The following is a 23,606-nucleotide window of genomic DNA, read 5'->3' on the forward strand; positions in this document are numbered from 1 at the left end:
CAGAAATAAAAATATATATTTATTTTTCACTCGACGACACCACATAGCTAAGTATCGAAGAGACTTGATTTGGGAGAATAATATAGAGAACTGTCTGCTATGGCCAGCTTCCAGATAAAGTGTTGTCGCGTGGCTGCACCACGTGCCTTATCGGCATAGCACAACCGCAACCCCAGGTTTGACCGGTAATTAGCTAAGGCAATACGAGCACAAAATGTCTGATTAAATGAGGCATGAAACCCGATTTTGGCCAATGCATAACGTAATTGCGCATATATTATGTGCATACACATAGGGTAAGGTGGGTCGCTACAAACGTTTATACAGGCTTCTTACCACTCGGCTTGTGGGGATCCGCCAGCCACTGGGTGCCATCGTGTGGCAGGGGACTGGACACAAACGGCGACAGCGCAATCCAGAACATTCGCTTGCCTAAAACCGTTTGCATATTGTTCCAAAAGCCCAAATCGTAACTGCGATCATATACACAGTACAGACAGCTGCCACGACTGGCCATGTACAGCTGGATGATTAGATGCGCGCAGGCCAGTACGAGGGCAAAGATATTTAGCTTGAGTATGCCACCCGTGATGAGCATCCAGGAGAGTTGCGGAGAAAGAGGCTTATGTGTGAATAACATGTTCATTAGATTAGAGGTATCCAAGTCCATAGAAATTTGAATGGGATCGGAAAACATTTGGCTATGCTGGCTGAACAAATGATATACATTATAGGTCAAAGCGGTGCAGCAGCCCAGCGACAAGTGCAGGAGTAGGCCGACAAAATAGCGTTGATTAGCATGCCCTATACAATTGCCTGTCACGTTGCAATGATGATCCCGTTTCAGCATACAACAGTTGCAGAGCCGGCAGTGCCAGGCCCTTGGCGGCACCAGCATCTGGCAGTGAGTGCACAAGTGCCACAGATGCGCCTCCGCTGGCGTAGGATTCAAGCGATCCAGTGGCAGGCCCACAAAACTGGTGTCCGTGCGCCAGCACATCACCATATTGCCAATGATATTGTGCAGCAGGAACATCATAAACAGGCAGTGAAACTTATAGTAAACGCCCGATACATCGCTGCACTCGGGCAATATATAAAACAATTCGTAAATAACAAAGAATCCAATGGCTAGTAGCATAAGAATAACCGATAGCGGGTGAACTATTTGAACAATTCGCACACGATGTGCGCTAATGCATCGCCAGACTAGCTGCTCCACCCAGACGACGACCCGCAGCATCTTCCACAGCAATCGAACGAAAATTTTGGCCATTATTGTATATATAAGAAACTTCCTTCTCGAACTGGACTAGTGAATTATTGAAAGTAGTATTCGGTTTGCTGGGTTTCCCTGTCATTTTGAAAGGTTTCGATACATTCGATAATCGCATCAGGGATTCAAAATTTCAAAATAATGCAAATGGAATCTGTGTTCTTTCTGTTGGAAATGATAAGCCGCTTAACCATTTGCAATTATGTGACTTGGCTAGCAAAGAGATGGCGTATGTTAAGGGTAGCTCCTGCCAAGCAAAATTTAATATATATGAATGGAATTATTATAAATATTTCCCTTTTCTAATAAGCTCTACACTACTCACTGCAATAGCTAAGGTCAACATTTTGTGTAAACAGTTTCTTCTACACAGAAAGTATTTACACCTAATATTAATGAAGATATTTACGACATGTTCCGTACCATGTAATGTATATCTATATACATATATAGTTATCTATATACATGTTTCCCTATTTATCTTTTTTGATTCACAACTGCAGCGGGGAAAGTTCCTAATCCACAACCAAAATGCATTTCTCACTAAAGCTTTGCTCACCTTAAATTTTTTATTAATAAAAATGCTCAAAAGCAGCTTATGAATTTAATAAAGATATACATAAGCGTAACAGTTCATATATATATATGTATATATATATATATATATATATGTGTATATATATATATATATTTTTTAAATATATATGCATATTTAAAATTTCTAAATGGATATGACAGCTGTGTGTTGCGTTTATTCTAAGTTTTAGTGCAACCGAACTATATTTCATTTCATAAAAAAGAGAGAATATACGCAATAGAGTGAAATGAAATACGAAGTGCACTCGTTGAGAGTGCTCGACGGGAAGATATCTTGTAGTGCGGCAGCTTTTCATTTTGATAATGCCAATGATATTCATATTTATGTCAACAGAATTATTATTATTGCCAAATAATAAAGAAATTAAATAAGTTTCTTTCATCTTGTTCCAACTCTTTCCATGATTATATTTACAGGGTATTTTAAAATGTGTAACTTGACGCTCGCTTTCAAACACAAAACAGCAACAGCTGCTGTGTTGCAAACAATGCGGGGCAAGCGGCTGGAGACGTCGAAGCTTTCAAACTGACACCGAAAAACAGACACGAGCCAGCACAAATGTTGTCTATTTCGCATAAATTTCTATGAATTATTAAGTTGAAGCGGGTATTTGAAATGCGTACTGCGCGGTTCGCCATTTGACTTTGCGGTTGTATGCCCGACCCCAAGCTCAACCTCTGTCAAAGCAACTGCGTTTCTGCATAAAGTAAACATTTGGCGAGGGGTTGAGGTGAAGGTAAAGGAGGCGTGGCTGGCGTTGCCCACTTGAAGTGTAATGTGTTTGCGTTGTTTGCACACACCGGAAGCAAACAAACAGCCATTTTAGCTGGCGCCTCTCGCGCTGTTACGCCATTTCCGGTCGTTGAAGGGCCTGGGATTGCTGGAGTTCTGGCCTGGTGTAAGGGCAGGCACTTCAGTGGCAACTGGGTGGCATGTTTGTCAACCTGTGGCATTCTTCAAACTGACTTCGAGTCATTAACATTCCCTTCGACATTTGTTGGCAAAGTTTTTGGCGTAATTGCAGCATTCGCTGCTAATTTTAGGTGACTCCGCTGCGTCCCTCCTTTTTATTCTTCTTGATTTTCATTATGCTGTCGTAATGTGAGACGCAAGTATGCCAAAGCGGAAAGTTTTTACTTTTTACGAAGTTCTACGAAACTCCGTCCGACCGTCCTCTCACTTCGTCTTACACTCTCTCTCTCTCTCACTCTCTCTCTCTATCTGTCTGTTTCATACTCGCTCGCTCTTCAATTTTCAAGCAATTACCTGGCGTGTGCCGCCCCCATGGCAACAACTGGTCTCCATGTAATTGAGTTTCGAGGAAAAATAATTTTTGTAAAATTAGATATGAAACACAACAAAAATAAAAATTGGGCGTAAGCACCTTTTCTGCGTGAGCGGCATATAAATGAATTTAAACCAAGTTGAGTACAACAGTTAGGCAACTGAATAGATGATACCCTGATCATGTATGGTAAGTATATCCCATTCTGATCGAGCATTGTTTGATTTTTAACATAAAGTTGGTATTGAAATGCTTTAGTTGCAAACAATTAAAGGTTTTTGAGAAAAAGGTTTAATATGAGCAACCTCAAATGACATAAAGTATCAAATCAGGGCTCTATTCTAAACTACCTTATAGGCCGCTTTGTACTCAAACAGAGTATGTGGACATGGCTTGTCAGGATGCTTGAAACATGTGTCTCTGATTATCGTGCATGCTCTGTTATTGTTAAAAATATTTCAGTTTAAATTCATTTAAAATGTTTGCAATTAGAGTACAGCTCAAATATTATTGTGGCTAAAATTTATGTTGCAATTTATTTAAGCCTGCGGCAGACATTAATTTTGGTCGAAACCACACCCATATGAAAGGGGCCATGCAGCGTCTGGAAGCAACATTTATTTGCAGACATCGACACCTGAACACAATTTATTATGAAGGTCGGGCCGGTCCGATTGTGCAATAGACGAGCAATTTTTAATGAACCATCAAAAAGGCAATCGGAGTCAGCGTCAACGTTGCGTATGAGTGATTTTCCAACTCGCACAGTGGTGCTGGCACCAGCTGCAGCTTAACAAAAGAAAAAAGTAAATAAACAGCTTCTGCTGCTCGGCCTGGCAAATATGTGGGGCATGCTGAATATTTGGCACTTGGCGCCCAAAGTGAATCGGCATTTGGGCAAAATGAGTTGGAACTTTGCCTGTCTGCTCACCTTTTGCTTTCTTCCCATCTTCTACTCGTTCTGGCTCTCGCTCTCTTCGTCTCTCGTTGGGCAGGTGACATATTTTCCTTGTAGCGCAGCACATTTCCTGCTTCATTTTCATTTTTGTTTTTCACGTAAACATTTTTTTCATTTTGTTTGCCAATGTTTTGCGCCTTTCGACATGAGTTTGACATTCGCACAGGCCGACGGAAATGTTTGCGGATGGGCTGCAGGCTCTGCTCGTATGGCGGCTACAATTGATTGATACCCGTAAATAGGTAGAGTATTTAAGGCTTATAGGTGGGCGTATTAACTATGGCGTATGTATTATGAAATTTTGATAAAGTGATAAAAGCGAGAATCTCAACAAATAAAATAAGACTCAAATTTAATGTGTATAAAATTCAATTTATATTTATATAAAGTATCTTTCTGATATGTTTGAATGTATTGTTTTTACGTTTTAGATAATCACATATATAATATACAATAAATTCTTTTATATACACTTGTCATGACGTCTTGTCTTTTTTACAGCTTTAAAATTCTAAGACAACTAGAGTATTTAATTATCAAAGAACTGTTTGCTCTTTCATTTGTTCCTTTTCTCCTCTCCGCTCTCTGTTACGAGCCTTATTCATATTTCTCTATGTGGACCCTTAAGTTTCTTTTATTCAAATATTGAAATAATAATAGTCTATATATATAATATATATATATATTTATATATATATATATATATATATATATATATATATATATATATATATATATATTTATAGATTTATTGCTAAAGTTTTCTGATTACTTTTTGTGGCATTGGGCGCGAGCATATTTAAAATGCCGCCTGCGTTGCGAGGACCCCGTTGCTGATTGAGTCGGCCACACAGCGGCACAGCTGCGGCAGTAAACCAAAAAAAAAAACGAGCAAAATAAAAAATGAAATAAATAGAAAAGCCAAAAAGTTCGCAACTGGCGCACAAAGGCGACCGAACTATTTACGGGACGCGAGTCGCATAGTTGCCAACTGAAAAGCAATTAAAAACTAATTACTGTAGACTCCTCACACATAAGCAAAGGTGGGCGAAAATGCGACAAGCATTTAATACAAATTTAAAACTTAATTCTGTAAATACCTGATGTGGACAACAGGCAGGCAGGCAGGTGGGCGGGTGGAGGACATGGCTGACAACGCGGATAATTAGAGCAAGAGGAGAAACAAAAGCCAAGAAGACTTTGGAGAAGGTGGAACATAGAGAGCGGGAGAGATAGAGCAAGAGTAGGTGTCGATGAGGGGTAGGAAGCGGCGGCAGGTGCTTACCTGACTTTGTTCTAGTGTTGCGCAGCCAACGTCGCGTATGAGCAATTAGTAGTTAATTGTGAAGTTACCCGAGGCGGTGCCAGGAAATGGAGCTTGCTACACTGCAGCACTTGTGACATTGACGATGCCGCACGGATGAGAATGCCAATGGGGCAAACGTGAAAGATAGATAAGAAAAGAGAGGATGGAGGGATAGACGCAGAGCCAACGCCGTGTAATTAAGTAGCAATTTTTGCTACTGCAGCAGAATTTTTAGAAGCTGGCGACTCATGAATGACAGTGTGTGTGGGTGTGAGTGTGTGCGCATTTGATAAATTATCGCAACTAATTAGCGTATCAATAGCGCTTCAACAAAAGCACACACAGCTGCGCTCGAAGGCAAACAACGGGGTAGGATGAGGCGGTTGACTTGATGAATTATTTAGATTAGTAGAATAAATATTTGGAAAATGGCAAATCTGTTTATTAACAGTTGCTGAGAAATATTTTAAGTAGCAGGCTATATATAGTAAGCTGTCGATTAAATTAATTGCCCATAAATTATAAGGATTAGTTGGCAACTATGTTAAAAGCTCGATGGGAGTAGAAGTGGAGAGGAAAAGTTTACTTGGGAAGTGCATAGAAGTGTTCTAGATAATGGGAAGTGTAGAGAAAGGTGGAAAATTGGTTAAGCCGTTGCCGTGTGTTTAGTTACTTGCAGACTATTGCTCGTCGATAAGAAGTAGTTGCAGGAATCTAATTAACAGCTTTTACAAAGTAACAATATTCTAGAGAACAGTTTCGCTCCACTTGCTGGCAATGGCCAAATGTCAATTGAATTGGGTATCCAATAGATCAGTGACTGCAAAGCGCTTAAGTACCACTTAAACAATGCTCAAACTAATTGAAAGCGAGCGCCGAGCGAAAGCTGAAAAGCCAAAACAACAGCAAAGCAATCTGAAATCAAGAATATCATGAGAATGTGGAGACAAATAAGCAAAGAAGACGATTAAAAGACCAGCTAACCGAAAAATGAACAATGCCAAATAAAAATCAAACACGCAAAATGGAAAAACAAATGGCGAATCTTTGGCCGCCATTCAAGGAATCGGGAACCCCCTTAAGCCACTTATGTAAGTAAAAGATGAAGGGACCAGCTAAAAAAAGAACAACAAAGGGGAAAGCACAGACAGACACACACACCCATACACATACATACTTGTAGAAAAAAGAAGAGGAATAGTGGAAGACGTAAAATCAACGAAAGAAGCGTTGACAAAAATCAAACAATGAAAATGCTGTTCAATGAAAAAAGGAGGAAAAGGCGCAGATAAGCAAACGAATTGCGAGTGCCCAAATGATAAAAACAAAGCAAAAACTGAAAGTGTGAGACGCAATAAAAAAAGAAGAAAAAGAATAGAAAAGAAAATGTGCGAGCTAATATAATGGACACAGGGGCACAGGAATCAAACACAAGAACGAGTCAAAAATACAGAAGGAGCTGCTTTAAGCACTGCCAAAGGCAAAGGCAAAGGCAAAATCAAGTGTGAACACTTGACTCGATGGCCACTCAATGCGACAAACTTTGCTACACTCGTAACAGCTGAGAGCACCAAGCAAGAGAGCGAGAGAAAGAGAGTGTGAGTATTACTCAAAGAGAGAAAAACTCACTCGCAGCATCCCTTTTATTGAGCTCAAAACTCAAAAGCTCAAATGAGAGCTTTCTGTGCAGAGTAAGTCTCTGAGGCTGCTGCAGAGAGAGCATGAAACTAGAGAAAGAGAGAGAGAGCGAGAGCGAAGGAAAAATACAGTTTGACATTCTCTCTTTAAGTCTGCTCTTAATTGTTGCCATTGCATGTGAATCGTTTGTAATCAAATATTTAATTGCTCTTGTTTTTTGTTAATTTACAAAAAATTGAACATAAACAAGCCGATTTTTATAGGGTATAATTTTTATGTGGGTATATCGAATATGTAGTGTAATATCATAGATAATCAATGACGTTGGAAGATACAAGACAAGCGCAAGCTGTCACAAAATCTCCTCTATTAGTTATACTTGCATAGGATAATTTATGATTCTATGAGGTTGTCAGGTGAAGATAAATTAAGTTGGAAAAATGGAAAACTATTGTATTTTATTTTATAAATAAATATTGTTTGTTATGTAAATTTTCTTTTCAAGCTAGTCTCGGAAACTATACTCCCAATACAGATGCTTAACTCTGGACAGCTTGTACATATGTTAAGTGCTGCTGAGTATTTGGGCTTCGTCGAACCAGAGTCGAACTCTGTTCTGTTATTATAACTCAATTTGTAGGGCTGATGTTGATTTAAGAACTTCTTGAGTCAATAATTGTAATATGTTTACACACACATTTTTACTTTAATTAAATTATTATTTAAATGTTCATGGCATACTTTTGTGGGCAAATCTGATTAGCCAACTTGCCAACGGCTAAGAGCACAATTTTCACTGACCAGGCCAATCTCAGCTAGAAAGAGCTGCAGCCGTACCAACTGCTCCGGCAGGTTATCCAGTCGAGGCCTCGGTCAAGTGTGAGTAATTGCGGACGGTTAGAGAACTGGAAACCTGAGCTGGAGCATGAGGTCTCTACATGTCCATGAAATTTCCATGAGCACAGTTGTCCGTTACTCTAGCCAGATGCCATGGCAGCGTTCTGAAAATAGCAGTCATAAGAGTTTTTCATTTTTATTGTTGCTTCAGTTGTCGTAGTTGTTTTTGTTGTTGATGTTGGTGGAGTGGAAGGGGGAGGGGCAGCAGTAACTGCCGCTGGCGCTGGCTGAGGTCAGCTACAGTTGACTAAACATTTTCATTTTGGTTAAGTGTGTGCGTGAGTGACTGTATATGTGTCGGTGTGAGTGAGTGAGTGAGCGCCTGTGTGTGCGTGTGGCCAGAAGTCAATGAGTTTTGCCACATGGCATATACTTGATATTGGCTGAGCACATTGCGTGCTCGCCTCGGACGACGCGCCGTTTGTTCAATGATTTCATTAGCTAAGCACAACAATCGATAAACTTATCGAACAGCTTTTCAATCATGCCACGCCCACGCACATAATTAGCCATTGGCCGGCCATAAGGAACGCATTATAATCTAAATGAAAACAGATATTTGCATTTTAATTAATGCCACAGGCTGTATCAGAACTCAAGCAGCTGGTTACGATATACTCAGATGAACTCAGAGCGTAAGAGAAATGCTATCAAAATATATTGGTCTATTCATAATTGTGTATCGAGCGTGACTTAAATATATTGTAGAGACTTTGCATTGATTATATACTGTAATATATTTTACTCATACTGAAGATCTTCCAGTACTGCTTAATGCTTCAAATATTTTATTAAACAATTGAATTTGAATTTAATCTTAATTCTTAGCATTATATAAGTATATATAGAATATAGAATTGGCTGAATTTTTGCACACCCTGTAATTCCAGCATTAACTAATCTACTTGCCAGCAGGGTGTATACAGCTGCAGACAAAGCAAGCAAAGCAAATGAACAAACGATAGGTTGAGACGAGAAGTCGAGGAGAAGTAGAGGGCACTCGGCTGTTGAGAGATCAAGACTTCGGCGAGTCGGCAACTAATGAAAAACAAACATAGCTTACTTTTAGGCGGTCGGCGTGAGTGTGTATGCCCGCTGGAGTGTGTTTATATGTGTGTGCGTCTGATAAGCCGCTGACAACGAAACTTGGGTGTCTGCATGTGAGAGAGAGAGCGCGGGGGAAAGGGAGCGGGAGAACATACATGCAACAGCTGCAAAGTTCAAAGAACGCGGGACAAAATTGAAACGGATTAAACTAGGAACGAAAGGGAGACACTGAAAGAGCTAGGGAAGAGGCAACGAGCTGGGAATCGAGGCAAAGGCCAACAGACATGACGCACACGGAGGGCAGCGTCCTGTCCTAATGTGAACAATAGATAAAAAAGCATATTTATTATACAATTTCGAGCGTTGATTTGCCATTTAAAAAGTTTGTGTGTATCAATCTATCAACCTAATAATAAATTGAAATCGAGCTTACCTTAGTTGCCACAATTAGTTGCAATCCAATGCCAATCACAGCATAACAATTGTGAGCCAAAAATAACTGCACGAAGTTCAATAAATCCGATCGAAATGTATTTATTTAAGCAATATAAATAAAGAGCTTTAATTAAAAGTGTAAACAAATTGATTTGCTTTCATTTAGTTATTTAATGCATTTCATTCCGTTCTCTTTTTGTCTACAGATTTATTTCAAACTTAAGAGCAATTTCATTAAAAGCCAAGGATTTGCAAATTTGCACATCGCTTTGCGAGAAAGTACAGTGGGCATTCGATATATGAAATATATATTTAAGAGTATATAATTTCTTCCACAATTGATATTTTATCAGAAAGTTAATTAAGACATGTAAGGGTCTTCTTTTATATATAAAAATATATTGATGAAGAACTTCATGTACATTTATATACATAAATTCGGATTCCAAGCCATAAGATAACTCTCCTTATTTCAAATGAACAATATCATATATATATATATATATATATATATATATATATATATATATATATATATATATATATATATATATATATATATAAATCCAGTTACCCACAATTGCTTCGAGCTGCTGAGATGGTGCTCAGTGAAAGTCCTAATTAGTTTTTGTTACTTTCCTATAATAGTCTCTCTCTTTCTATGTCCAAATCAAGTCTATAAATAATTTGAGGACAGTTTTACGAGTATTGAGCGTCTGTTGATAAAGTGTTGGCCTCTGGGCTTACTGCGACTCCGACTCCAACTCCAGCACAGTTCGAACTGGGCACAATAGTCGTAATGTCATTGGCTTCTGCTTGCCTGTCTGACCACACCCGCAGCTGTTGGCTGACCTATAAAAAGTACAAGTCTGATACAGGTTATTAAGTAAATGTAACTGGCGCACACACACTCACAGGCGACTGCACACATAAACAATACTTTATTTACACTGTAATGGCATATAAAATGGCTGCCATTTGCTTTGTGTGTGAATGCGAGTGTGTGTGTATATACATTTGTGTGCTTATGTGTGTGTGTCCAGTTGTTTAATTTCTTCGCTTTTATTTTGCCACATTTTTGTGGGCTGCAGTCTTAGAGGCGTGGCAATCGCCCTGACCTGACTGCTTATTTATTTTCGTAATAACAATAAATAACATTTTTCTTTCTATGTGTGTATATGTGTGTGTATCTGTGTGTGTGTATGCTGGGCTCATTTGCTAAGTTGTTTTATGTGCCTGTCGCTCGTTTTGTGGCTTTTTGACATTATTTGGATTAAGCAAATAAATCTTTCTCATGGCCAAACTTTTTTAATATTTTCCTTATGCCATCACAGAACCTGAAAATAGCAACAAAAAATATTATTCACTGCGATTTACCTTTGCTCTGCCTTTGCCGTTTATTATTTCGATTTGCATCTCCCAAATATTTCCGAGTTTCAGTCATCTGCAAGTTTAATTGAAAACCAACAAACGACATTTGTCCAACAAACAAAGAACGCAGAGATATGAAAATAATCAAAATAAACTTTTGAAAAATAAGCAATTTACAAGTTTTTGCTCCGTTATTAAAAGGATGCTCAATGCGGTCTTGCAACTGATTATTTGCATACGTTTTCATAACATACATATATTTTTGCTGCATGCAGAATATTTTACATATTTTTTATAGTCTTTTTCATGTTGGGAGTCTTTGAAATGGGATGAGAAATATTCTTATAAAATATTGCTTAAACTTTACATCCAAATCGATCAAGCCGTAATATGATTAGGTCATGTTTTTATTCTGTTTATTTATTTTAAGCTTTAATTTAGTTTAATTTCTAAAATATATTTAATACTTAGGCACTAGTCTTATTTGACGTTTTATAGCCATTCATAACCTCATTTTATGAATTTACAGCAATTGCAGTGCAAAATGCATGTGAAAAAATGAAAGGGATAAAGTGGTAAAGTAGATGTGCCAAAAAGTAAAAAATACAAACACAAAATACGTTGACTGTGAAAAATAGAAATAAGCATATATTTATATAGACTTATGCATATCATATATATATCTAAAGGCACAGCTTGTCTGCCATGGATACGAAATTCAAGAAAGAGCATTCATGTCTCAGCTAAGCAGTGTGTGTTAGAGCCCGTTAAGAGTTGCTGCTAATGGACATAAAGATGAACACTCACAGACTTAATTATGTGCATAAATAGGCACTGAAGAAGGCGCCGCTAATAGAGTGAGCTTTTTCAGGGTAGTCACACACACACGCAACGTGCATATTTCAATTAGACGTGGCTAATAAAACATAAAAGAAGCGCCGTCTGTCCGTACACTCATCCGTCTGCTTGTCTGTCGGGCCACAGGCATTTGAAATACACACCAAGCCGCAGCAAGGCGCATTACCGTTAGCGTTAGCAGCAACTGGCAGTTGCTCTTTTTCAAATTATGTGAAGCGGGAGCGTGGCTACAAAATAATACCGCAACGGGAGACCAAACACATTTGGGTTTTTCAAATGGTTAACAGAGTCCAAAAGAGACGAATAGAGAGAGGAAAGAAAGAGAGAGAGAGATGAGCAAGCCATATTGTAACATATTTTTCGGATTGTGCTTTGGTATTTTGTATAAATGAAAAGGCAACTGGGAAGCTCATTCCTATGAATAGCATACACTTCTGCTGAGCGTGAATGGGTGTATGTGGGTGTGTGTATACACATGCTCCAAGTGCACTTTGGCTTTAGCTTAATTAAAACTTTAGGCGTGCACGAAATGCACGCAAAGCAGTTGGAAAATTAACAAAATTGCTGAAGGGGGGAATGGGAGGTAGGCATGGCTGCCGCTGCACCAGCGAGCCATTGAAATTGCAGCTAAGAGCTAAGCTACGCAGCTATTTGCCAATTACCTCGCAGATAGCACGCTGCACCTGCACAGGTGGCTATTTAGCGAGGCGCCAAGTGAGAAAGGTAGGCAGGTAGGCAACAGCCATGAAATTTAGCGAAAATTTCAACTAAGCTTAATGCACGGCACTCAATGGCGTGTTGCGTGTTGTCTGTCTATCTCTCTGTGTCCAGCTCAATCTCCAATGGCCTAATGCTCTGCGAATGTGACAAAAACACGTCGCGTCAAAGGCAGCACCTGGCAGCTGAACATTGTACAATCTATCAGCTGTGCCAATGCCAGTCTCGATTTATGTGTGTGTATGGGTTGTTTTCAAATCAGGCGAAGCATGTGAAGCTGGCAGATGGAATTCCTCTCTATTATACTCTTATCAGTATACCATTTTTATGTGCTTGCGCACTACAATGTGACGCCTTGTATTAGTTATTGCAGATGAAATTGCAGCCAGCCAGTTTATTTGGCAACTTTACTAACATCAGATTTAAGTTGAGGTAGAGATATTGCAGCCATTGCATTCATGCTCTACACGCATCAGATTTGCCTTGCTCAGCCAACTATTTCTAGCGTATTTAATATAATACAGCTGCGTGTGCGTGAATAGCTCTTGTATTGAATGAAATATACAAATAACCAATATCTTAGAACTAAACTTACTGCATTCAACATAAATAACAATAGTTGTAGCTTCATCTGCGCCAATCAACTTGTCTAGGTCTTCTTGATGCTGGTTGCTACGGCAACTTTGTTCTCTTAACTTACGTTGACTCAAGATTCCACAGCGTTTGCTTGTGGTCAACTTTTCAACTGAAGCCATGACGACGACCGACTTTAATCAATTATGTTAAAATATTCCTACTATATTCCCATGTTAAATTATATATTTGTGCTTTTGTTAAGACTGCTCATTTAGGCACCTAAAATCCCAAACAGAAGCCAAATCTCTGTATTCCTTACTGCAACCTACACACTACATTTATAGTATATAAGCTTAATAAGTTGAGATCGAAAAAAAAATAAATAAAATTTGACTGCGTATGGTATACGGAAATATAAATTTAAAGCTTCAGTATCTGGCTTGTGTGGTCTACGAGATCGCTGCGTTTACATGGACGAACGGACGGACGGAAATAAATCGGCTCCGCGCTTCGTACTGATTAAGAATATATATATATATATACTTTATGGGTCTGTCATACTTAAAAAAAGACGGGAGAACTAAATAATTCTTGACAAAAGCCATTTAGCCTTTTTGCGGCTAAATTATTGCTATATTTAACATTGAACTTGCAACAAAACACAAGCTAAAAAATATAGTTGCATGTGTAGACTTCAGCCTGATGCCAAATACATTTCTTCGTCCTTGCCACGACAGATGTTGACCAGCTTTAGCGCAATCGCAGGCACCGTCAACTGTTGAAGCTGCCTCTGTTGCAGATGCAGCTGCAATGGACGATGAAGGCTCTGAGTTGAGCGCAAATCGGGCGAGAGATTTGGCGCACGCTTGGCGGCACACTGATAGACATAATTGGCTAGGCTCACTACTTGAACTGATGTGGCATGGGCTGTGGCATTGGCTGAGGCATTTGCTGTAGCATTGCCTGCAGCTACAGCCACAACGCTGTCAGTGGCTGACCGCAAAGTTGTTGGCCCAGCGCAACTGCCCGTGTCCGCTGGCCATCCCGTGGCTCTCCACATGTGGCGTGTGGCAGCATCAGCAGTTTTCTCAGTTGGCAACGGCTGCCTGAGGCAATGCCCATATATTTGCACCACTGCGAACAACACATTGAGCTGATTTCGTCACCACCTTCGCACCACTTACCCAAAGCGTGGCTCAGCCACCAAGTGCACAGCAAAAGCAGCTTCATCGTGAGTCAAATTTCCGTAAACAGTTTTTTCCCTTGCCAAGCTTGGGACTCACTTTTTGAGTTCCTGCTTGATTAGCTCTCTTTTTTTTTTGGAGCAAACTGGAATACTTGTTCTTGGCAAGTTTTTCCAAGCTTCTTTTGCTTTTTTGTTTGTTGATTCGTGCTTGTTGTCCCTTTCGAAACTAAATCCATTTAAATTGACGCATTGACAATTGTTTTACCAATTTTATTGCGCTTGTTTGTTGCTGCCGCTGCCGCTGCTACTGCTGTTGTTGTTATTCAAGTGCCACAAGTTTTTCCAATTCAGTTTCTTTGTTGATTTTACACTGCAATTTTTGGTTATGCTCCAGTTCTTAGGATGGAAAAAACATGAAAGGGGCAAAATATTGTGGATTTCTTGTTATTCAAATCAGGTTATCCTCACAATTAGTCGGAAAATAAATGGGAAGTTTTAAAACTATGATATTTTTCAATAATGTTTTTATTAATCTATAGAACTCTTCAGCTTGGTTCGATTTTAAACATATTTATATTAAGTAAATCTTCATTTACCAAAAGCGAAAAGTCTAAAATATGCAAATCTTTTAACTTTATATTTTTCTATAAGTTGCTGTCAATAAGCTTTAGAAGTGAGTGTAGTTAGTATTCGATCTTATTTGTTTTCCCCTTCCTTGTCCTTTCCTTTATTTTCTTAAGTTTCCTTTTTTTTTTGGTATTTTTGTTACTCAAGCATTTTGACAACTGTTCGCTGCAAATGTTGCTCTTTGTTGCTGTTGCAGCTGACTGGCATTTGGCTTAAAGTTCGCCTTGGGTTTATTCTTAGTTGATTTTCAGCTCGTTTATCTTTTTTCGTCTTTTTAGTTTGCTGTTTTGCTGCTTTGCATAGCCAGCTAGTTTATCAAAACATTTTCAAGTTGAAGTGCGGCTGCAAAAACAATGCGCTCAAGGCATCGATTTTCTCAAGTGCATTCAAGAGAACGGTGACTGTGGAAAAGGGTTCTGGGTGCTGGGAAAACAACTCAATGCATGGCACTTAAGCAGCTCAAGCAACAACAACAACAATGTAGCACTTGGCTGGCATTTGGTTGTAAGGTGCAGAAACTTTCCTGACAGCAGAATGCAATTTGTGTCTGCGTCAAAGTTTATGCAGCGTTTACTTTCCACCGTCTGTTCTTGCCACCAATTATATGTGCGTGTGTGTCTGTGAATGTGTTTGTATAAGGGGAGGGGACTATTTGCGCAATCAGTCAATAGCCGGCAAGACTAGATTCAACAAGATTAGACTCGGCACTCTGGCAAGCAGCTTAAGAAGTGCTTGAACATATTTGTATTATGCTTCCATCTAAGCGCTATTCATGACCCAAGCCAAACACAGCTCTTGTCACACACTAACGTTACTCGATCTAATTATGCAGCAGCAGCAAATGCAACAGCATCTGCAAATATAATACTGGGCTGCCTATGAATACACTAGCAGCTAATGCGATGAAGCTCTAAGCTGTATGCGAGCGAGAGAGAGCTGAGACAGCTTTGTTAGCTTCTAAGGTTTCATAGAGTGCAGACTATTGATATATATATATATATATATATATATATATATATATATATATATATATATATATATGTATATATATATATATTTTTGGCCTACCCTCGCCTTATATATAGCTCGTCACTGGGCTGACTTATCGAGCAAGCAGCTCGTGCCTGCACGGAAACAACGCTGGCAAACGCTTGGCACGTGCATTTCATATGATAAATGTAGTCGCTGATATTGTTGCTGTTGTTGCTGCTGTTGTTTTTGTGGTCACAGTTGCTTTTGATGCTGTTCTAGTAGCTGGTGTTGTTGTTGTAGTTGTCGCCTTTGCCGTAGTCGCGTTCCTGATTATGCAGCGCAGTCGCTGCCAGCGTTAGAGTCAGTTATGCCGCGTGTGCCAAAAAAAAACTAGCCCCGACTTCCTCTAAATTCGCCCAGGTACATCTTTTTATTGCACTCGCGCTCAGAAATATACCACAAAATGAGCTAGACGTGCGCGGAAGGGAGATTGCTTGAGCAGGTGCGAGAGAGAGATCGAGTGTGAACTGTTTTTCCTCTGTCTCTGTCTCTCTCTACTACAACTCGGCTTAGTTTGTATGCGGCGTCAGGTTTCGTTGTGTGTTAAATTTACGCTGACATGCGCTAACAAACTGTGTGTGTGTAGCACGTTGTCATTGTAACTTGCAACTTAAATGCGCACGTGACGCTGCCTGTGCTGCTTTATTGCCTGCACTGGCGAAAATTAACTAGGTGTTCTTACCTTTCTTTCTTTCCTATTTCGAGTTGTCAGACAGCGTTTGCTCTGGCACATTTCTCGGCTGAAAAATATACACTGAGCTGCTTTTTAGAATAAGATTTCCATCTGACTGACGTACGACGTTGCTGCAATCTGATAAGCTGCAACTCGATTGCATTTCTCCATAAAATCTTTAAAGTCCTTGATTTCTAAATAATTTATAATTACAAATACTTCAGTCTCTCTCGCTCGCCCACTCTTTGCCAACTGCTATTCCATTGTTTAGTTATTTGTGCACTGATTTCTAGTTAACTCAACATTACGCATACGCCTCATTGGTCTGCTTTGCAATCAGCTAAACGCCTTGCGCAGATAGCAATCACGCTGAAGACGTTTTCAGTGCTCTCAAGGACACACGCAAAGCCTCGCAGCGCCAATACCTCAATTCCAGGCAGCTTCAAATTGAAATTCAACAAACAACTATAAAAGGAGTAAAACCAAAAATAAAAATGCAGCGGCAAATGTTCGCTTGCACCAGCAACAACAATATCGAAAACTCTGTCGACACTGGAATTATAATCAGAAAACTGCGCGCAAACAGAAATTGAAAGTCAACACAACGTTGCGGGAGTCGAGGCGCGACGCTGAGATATTGAAATCAAATCACAGCATCGTCAAATGCATTTAAAGCTATTTGCATTGCATTCCGTCTCCTGTACTGCAGCTTCTCGTCTTTGCTTACCCCCCCTCACTCTCTCACCCTGTCTCTTTTTCCGTCTACCCTTGCAGTCGGGTCTCTGTCGTAGCTTTTGCCGTGCTGCATGCGTCTCTTAATTTTCCATACCTCTTCCAATTCCCCACTCTCAACCATTCCCTATTTCAGATTCCCTGTCGGTGTTGTCACTGCTGCTGTTTGCATGTCTGGATGGGAAAATTGATTTTTATCGCCTTGGGACGCGCTTTGCTTTTCAGTTTTTAGTTTGTAGATTTCTGCTGTCATAAAAGTGTCACAACTATTGGAAGCTACTTGAATTTTGGTATTCACTTTACAAATGCATAAAGAATCTAAAAACTGTCTCAAACACACTTGCAGGATGTTAAGAAATTCTTAAAAATTGTCATTTTAAAACTTAATTTGGGGCATGTCATTTTTAATAAGGCGTGTTCAGGCGTGTTCTAGGAGCAAACTTCAAAAAGTTTTAATAATCTTTTTGTACTCCTAAGCTCAAAGTATCGTAAGTGCAGTCCCGGTCGCCTGAAACTACTTACCAAATCCAATGCAAAGCTTTAAGTAGACGCCCCTAAAATTATGCTTTCGAATGTTTCAAATTTATGTGTGTATATCACCTTAACTCATTTAGATATATTAAGATCGAAGATTGTATGAATGTTTTGTTTACTTTCCCAAATAGTTTTGAAAAGAGACTTATCTTTAAGTTACTGAACTCGCCAAAAGCTTTTATCTCAACGAAACTTAGATTTCTTAGTTGGTTTAATATTAAAAATGCTTTGTAATAAATATATTTTTCAATAATTAAACATACAGATAAGTGAATAGCGTTTAAAGCAAACATTTCATATAAACTATTTGTGTTTTTCTTTTCTGGCCGCAATTATTAACCAATTTGCATAGTTATTGAGCCGCAATTTGAGTGAATTCTTCTGCAACATTAAGTGCAATTTGCCAGCATAGTTCTTCATATATATTTGTATGCATATATTGTGTCGTATTTGTTGTAGTTTTTATTCCCTCATTTACTACAATCTGTTAACAATTCATGAGCATTTTGTGCATCTGTCAGCTTTTATGGCATTGCAAATTAATAAAGCGCGTATCCTGTTCGCCGTTGCAGTAAACGCGCAGGTTAATAAATAAACAACATAAATATTTATACTTCACACATTTCGCCATTTAATAAACAGAACACAAAAGTGCATAAATAGCAAATGGAAAATAATACAATTAAATACAAAACAGAAAACAAAAAGCAAATGAAAGAAAGAAATTTTGCCAATAATTTTCTGCAGCTGGTCGACAGCCACAAATTAATAATAAATATTTTGCATGCGTGTTTCAATTGTTGCGTTCAATTGTTGTTCATGGGCAATTAAAAACAAAAATCAAATAAATAAATAAAATAGCAAAAGAGAGCATGCTTGAACAAGGGATTCCCTGTATACACGACTTTAATAAGCTTGAGCTGAATACATAAATTACTAATTAGTTACTGTAAAATATTTATTAATAATTCCATTATTTATTTTAAAAAAAGTTGAGAAATAGTTTCTTATAAATATTTCATATTATTAATTAAAATAGTCGAGCTATATTGATATTTGATCCGCCGTCAAGCCATCAAGCTCGTGTGCCCATAGCACAGTAAACGCTTCGATAGCTTTTAATTTTAATTCATTTTCAGCGCATTAACTATTAACAATTATAGCACAATAATGTGATATAAATGCTTTTAAAATTTGCTATGCAATTGCAACTTTTTTTGCAATTGCATTTCCAATATTGCGTATACTTAATTAATACGCAATTTTAAGCCTTGAATTATTTGGATGTATTTTTAAAACATCCTCTTTTGAAATATTCATTTAGAAAACTAGCCAAATATGCAGAGAAACTAAAATTAGTTTTCATTATATTGCGCATACGTCATGTGTTTGGCTGTTGAATATATTTGTATACGATCGATATATGTTGATATTTTTTACCTTTCTGCTTGGCAAATTCGATATAGTTAATTAAAAACTTTTTTACATGACGAACAACAAAAGGTGAGCCAGGTGCCTTGTGCTGCAAAGGGCTCAACTGCAACCCTTTTAATTGAACATTTTTAATTTATGCATAATAAAAACTGATTTACCGCTCGCTACACAGAAAAATGAAGAAAAAATTTAAGAAAAAGGTGCAACTTTTAACTTTGATGCTTTTTATTACCGACCCAAAAAAATGATGAACCATAAAAGCGCACAAGGTGCTAGAGACAGGTATGTAAAAGATAGCGAGAGGAGCAACGAGAGCTAGGGCAAAGTTTTGGCGCAACTTTTGGATTTCAGAGCCGAGCGCTTGGTCTATTTTATAGTATTTAAGTGCCCATGAACTCGCCAGCCAGGCGAAAAGCCAGCGAGCGAGCAGCTCCAATTGAACCTCGGGCCAGGGGGCATCATACAGGCTGCTGCCAGAAATATGTGCACGTGCCACAAGAGGCTGAATTGTTGTTGCTGCAGTTGTTGAGGTAGCGTTGGTGGTGCTACTGGTGCTGGCGGTGATGGTTGATGCGGTCAGTTTTTTGCTTTGGATTTTCAATTGGTTGGTTTTGGCTACCACCTGCAAGTTAGCACTGAAATACAGGTTCAATTTCAGTTCACACACCACATGCCCAGTGAGCATGTATTACAAATTGCTTTAGTTAGAATATCTCATATATCTATATATAAACTTTAAATTGATTCAAGTGCGTGTGAAAGCTACGAGCTCTTAGATTCGATTTCATATTTGTTAGCTAGATAGAAGCGCTGCATAGGAAACAGACACGATACGAATTTCACTCGAGTGTAAAGCAATAAATAATTAAAGACTGAACAAACTTTTTGTAGTTGGTTCTTTATATAAGTGAAATTTAAATATTAATTTCATCATATTTTAGAAAATGATATAAATTAATTATTTTTCATTTATTTATATTTTTTATTATTTATTAAATGTGTAAAGCATAAATTTAGTTAATCAAAAAAATTTCCATTAACTGCAGTGAAAATATTTTATGACTCTCGATTTCCAACATTTTACTCTGTTGAAGAGTAAATAGCTATATAATTAGCCTGATAGAGTGCAAATTCTGCATGCGTTAACAAATGAAGCAGGCAACTCAGCAAGCACTCAGGTTCTGTTGGGACTGAGCTGGGAGCTGGGCAGCCATTTTGCATTGCACTGGCAAGTTGACAAGTGTTGTGAAATGACGAAGATGCATGGCTGGCAACACTGAAGGAAGCAGTAGATGGAGAGGGCGCATGTTGCAGTGACAACAAACCAACAGAAGCTGCAGCTATGAGACAGCCACAACCACACACAGACGTTCGCACAGCTCATCCTTATTGCTGGTTGCTGTTGTGTCCTCGAATCCTTGCATCCTGGACAGCTGCAGCTGGAGCTGCAGCTTGTTTGGGATTTTCACATGCGCTTGTTACAGTGCGCTCGACGTTGATGTGACATGCAACACATTAGTCTAATGAAATTTTTTTATTCTGCTTCTGTTTCTGCTCAGCTTCTTTGGCGTCCTGCCAATCACTGTGGCTCGAACTGTCGACTCTGGCAAACAGCTGCTCTAATTTTTATCAATTTAATAGACTTTTTATGATCCTAGCCATTATCTCACCTGTTTTAATTATATTTGTTTTGTCTGCTCGCGAAAATGTGTTGGCTGCTTCTTGGCGGCCCGAACAAACATTCAACTTTAATTGCAGCCATAAATATTTTTAATACTCTAACTAAGGTTGAGTGTATATGGAATAAAAGGAGGCAGTTAATAGTTACTAAACTTGGCAAATAAAAGTTTGTTTATTTTTCATTATTTTAAATGCATCTATTAAAAACAGTTTCACGAAAGTTTATATACATATATATATATACATTTAATTCTTAGTTTTATTTTAACAAATATTTTAATATACCTCAAGTGGTTTTTACAAAAAACAGGGTTAATATTTTCTTCATTTATATATATATATATATATGTATATATTGTAGAGTATTATGTATTCTATAGAATTTATTTTTGTGTTTTTTTCCTGTGGAGTTTCAGTTGTCAGCCACGTGCCGATAGCAGCTTGTGAGTTTAGCTAAGCCACCTAAGGCACTCGGCTGAGAATTAATTTTGCTTTTGAATGGCTTTTGTAATTAAAATGCGGACACCGAATAAGGGCAAAGGTATCAGGCGAGAGGCAGCGAGATGGAGCCAAATGCGGCCAGGTTTTTGTGGGCGGCAAGACTATATCTTATACTTTTTGAAGATTTAGTCGCAATTTGAGTTGAACCATTTACACGAGCTTTAATTGACAAAGTGTTACGCGAACTGACTGAAAAGCTGACTGATGAACTGCAATTGTCAGAGAGACAGTGCCAGAAGTGGGCGTGAGATAGGAACATTTTTTCGGCTTTGCTTTCCAAGTTTCAAACTTCAAAACAAATTAAAACCTTCCAAGTCGCTCCTGTTGCCTGGTTTCCTTTTGCCTGTTGCCTGCTGCCTGGTTGGCTGCTGTCAATTGCTGTCGCCCCGAGCCGTCTCTCTGGAGTAGCTCGAGCATTTTGGTTTTGTATTATGCAATACGGAAATACTGTCACTGGAAATGTCCTTACCTGCCTAACGTAGTCGCTGCCTTTGCCATTTCCCTTGCTCCATAAATCAACTCAAGTGCCTACGCCCCAGCTGATTTATTTTTGCTCTGCCAAGTCGTTCGTTCCTGAAATGGGAGGGGCCGATGAAAAGTGGGTGTGGGCGCGAATGCAAAGGCCCAGGCATTTGCCTAAAATATTTAACCGGCACTTGTGCAAAACAATTCCAGTTGGCATTCGTTCTGCAGTCTCCATCTCCCTCATATCCTCTGACTATGCCTGCTCTGTATTCCCTCTTTCTCTCTCTCTCTCCTTCACACACACTTACTCTGGGTTTTTGTATTTTTATTAAATTCTCAAGTGGCATTCGCTGGTGAATTTCCTCAGTGCGCTGCCCTTTTCCCATTTGTTTTCTTTGCTATTTTCCAGCCAAAAAGTTTCTTTGTCAATTTCCCGTATAATGCACAATAATAATACCAGAAAGTTAAAGAAGCAACTCGAGTTGAACTTGAATTTAGATGGGGAGCCAACAAACACAGCAGCTACAACAATTTGTGGCAAGTGATTACCTTAGGCATTTTGCGGCTCGCAAATTGCGCTGAGCTCAAGGGTATACCACAGCCTCTTAGCCAGCCATTGTTGCTCGGCCTGTCGTTGTTGTTCTTGTTGTTTGCTGTAGTTAAGCGTCAGGCTCGCGCAGCAGATCAACATCAGCATCACCATCAGCATCAGCATCAGCTTCAGCATTTCCCATAGGCCGACAGCAAATTTTAATTTTTAATTTCGTTGCGCATAATAAAAATACCGTTAAGATACACACGTAGCATGGGAGCCGCCGCAGCACGTGCTTTGCGTCCTGCAAATAGCTGAGTGGCAGAAGCAGCAGCAGCAGCAGCAACAACAGCAGCATTAACGGCCTTTGGACACTTAACAGACATTTGCATGTAAATTTTGTTGCAGCTAATAGCTTATTCTGGGCTAAAGCGTTCAAATCAAATAATGAAATCAACCAAAATTGTTGTTTAATAAAAATGAGATACGGCTAATGAAAAGCGCTTTCTATTGATCACCTTAAATTATATTAAAAAGAAGATATAAACTAAAAAAAATTGTATTTTATTTGTTTTTGAATCTTAATTTAATTTCTAAATCTATATTTAATTTCAATTCACATGAAATTATAATGCCCCAAAAAGTATGCTATAGTTTTTAAGCATATTAATGTTATGCCATTTTTTAATTGTGCCAGAAGGCAAAGTATAATTTTCTTTCTTTCTTGATTTATTTTTGACAGCTTAGTGTACTGCTATCTTTAAGCAAGTTAATCTAACCAGAAATTAATAAATATACCGTCGCAGGGCTATAGGCAATAACAAACACCGAAAACATTGCAATTAGGGTGTTACTGCTGGAAAGGCTTAAGGAAAAATTTTTTTTTTGTTAAGTAAGCTTAAGTAAGAATAAGTTTTGTATTCAAATTGTGTACGTTTTATTAACATTTATATCTGCTTGCGTTAAACAGTAAATATATTGTATGAAAACCAAACAACAGCTAAAGGCAAAATTGTTTCCAGTACACACAACACGTAAAATTCAATTTCATGGGCAACGGAACAGGAGCAGAAAGCAAGCCCCTACTTTAGAGGCTGTAATTAAACGCGAAATTAGGTGTATATATGTGTGAGTGAGTGTGTGTGTGTGTGGAAGCAATAACAGAGCAGGTGAAGTAATTACAAAAATGCGCTTTGTTAGACAGCTGTTTGGCTGCGCCTTTCGCTTGCACAAATACACAGCTGAATG

General features: G+C 38.6%; 2 protein-coding genes across 2 annotated transcripts; both read right to left on the reverse strand.

Annotated features, from left to right (window-relative positions):
• Positions 1 to 1,349, reverse strand: LOC111604986 (probable palmitoyltransferase ZDHHC24). The gene has a single exon (XM_023323282.2). It carries the CDS (start codon positions 1,274 to 1,276, stop codon positions 320 to 322), a length of 957 nt encoding a protein of 318 aa, XP_023179050.2. The 5' UTR covers positions 1,277 to 1,349; the 3' UTR covers positions 1 to 319.
• Positions 1,350 to 13,581: 12,232 nt separating this feature from the next.
• On the reverse strand, positions 13,582 to 14,265 carry LOC111604993. The gene is made up of 2 exons (XM_023323311.2): positions 14,147 to 14,265; positions 13,582 to 14,096 (listed from the first exon to the last, which is right to left on the reverse strand). The coding sequence occupies exons 1-2, from the start codon at positions 14,190 to 14,192 to the stop codon at positions 13,657 to 13,659; spliced, it is 486 nt and encodes a 161-aa protein (XP_023179079.2). The 5' UTR covers positions 14,193 to 14,265; the 3' UTR covers positions 13,582 to 13,656.
• Between the last annotated feature and the right edge of the window lie 9,341 nt (positions 14,266 to 23,606).

This window comes from Drosophila hydei, unplaced genomic scaffold, assembly GCF_003285905.1.
Source record: "Drosophila hydei strain 15085-1641.00,03,60 unplaced genomic scaffold, DhydRS2 tig00000063-arrow-pilon, whole genome shotgun sequence".
NCBI lineage: Eukaryota > Metazoa > Arthropoda > Insecta > Diptera > Drosophilidae > Drosophila > Drosophila hydei.

What these genes read in the sequence shown, in the direction of transcription:
- LOC111604993 (XM_023323311.2), bottom strand. Translation starts at nt 14,192, where the DNA reads ATGAAGCTGCTTTTGCTGTGCACTTGGTGGCTGAGCCACGCTTTGG. An exon ending in GTGGCTGAGCCACGCTTTGG is followed by an intron (nt 14,097 to 14,146) that starts GTAAGTGGTGCG and finishes TGTTGTTCGCAG; the next exon opens with TGGTGCAAATATATGGGCAT.
- LOC111604986 (XM_023323282.2), bottom strand. Translation starts at nt 1,276, where the DNA reads ATGGCCAAAATTTTCGTTCGATTGCTGTGGAAGATGCTGCGGGTCGTC.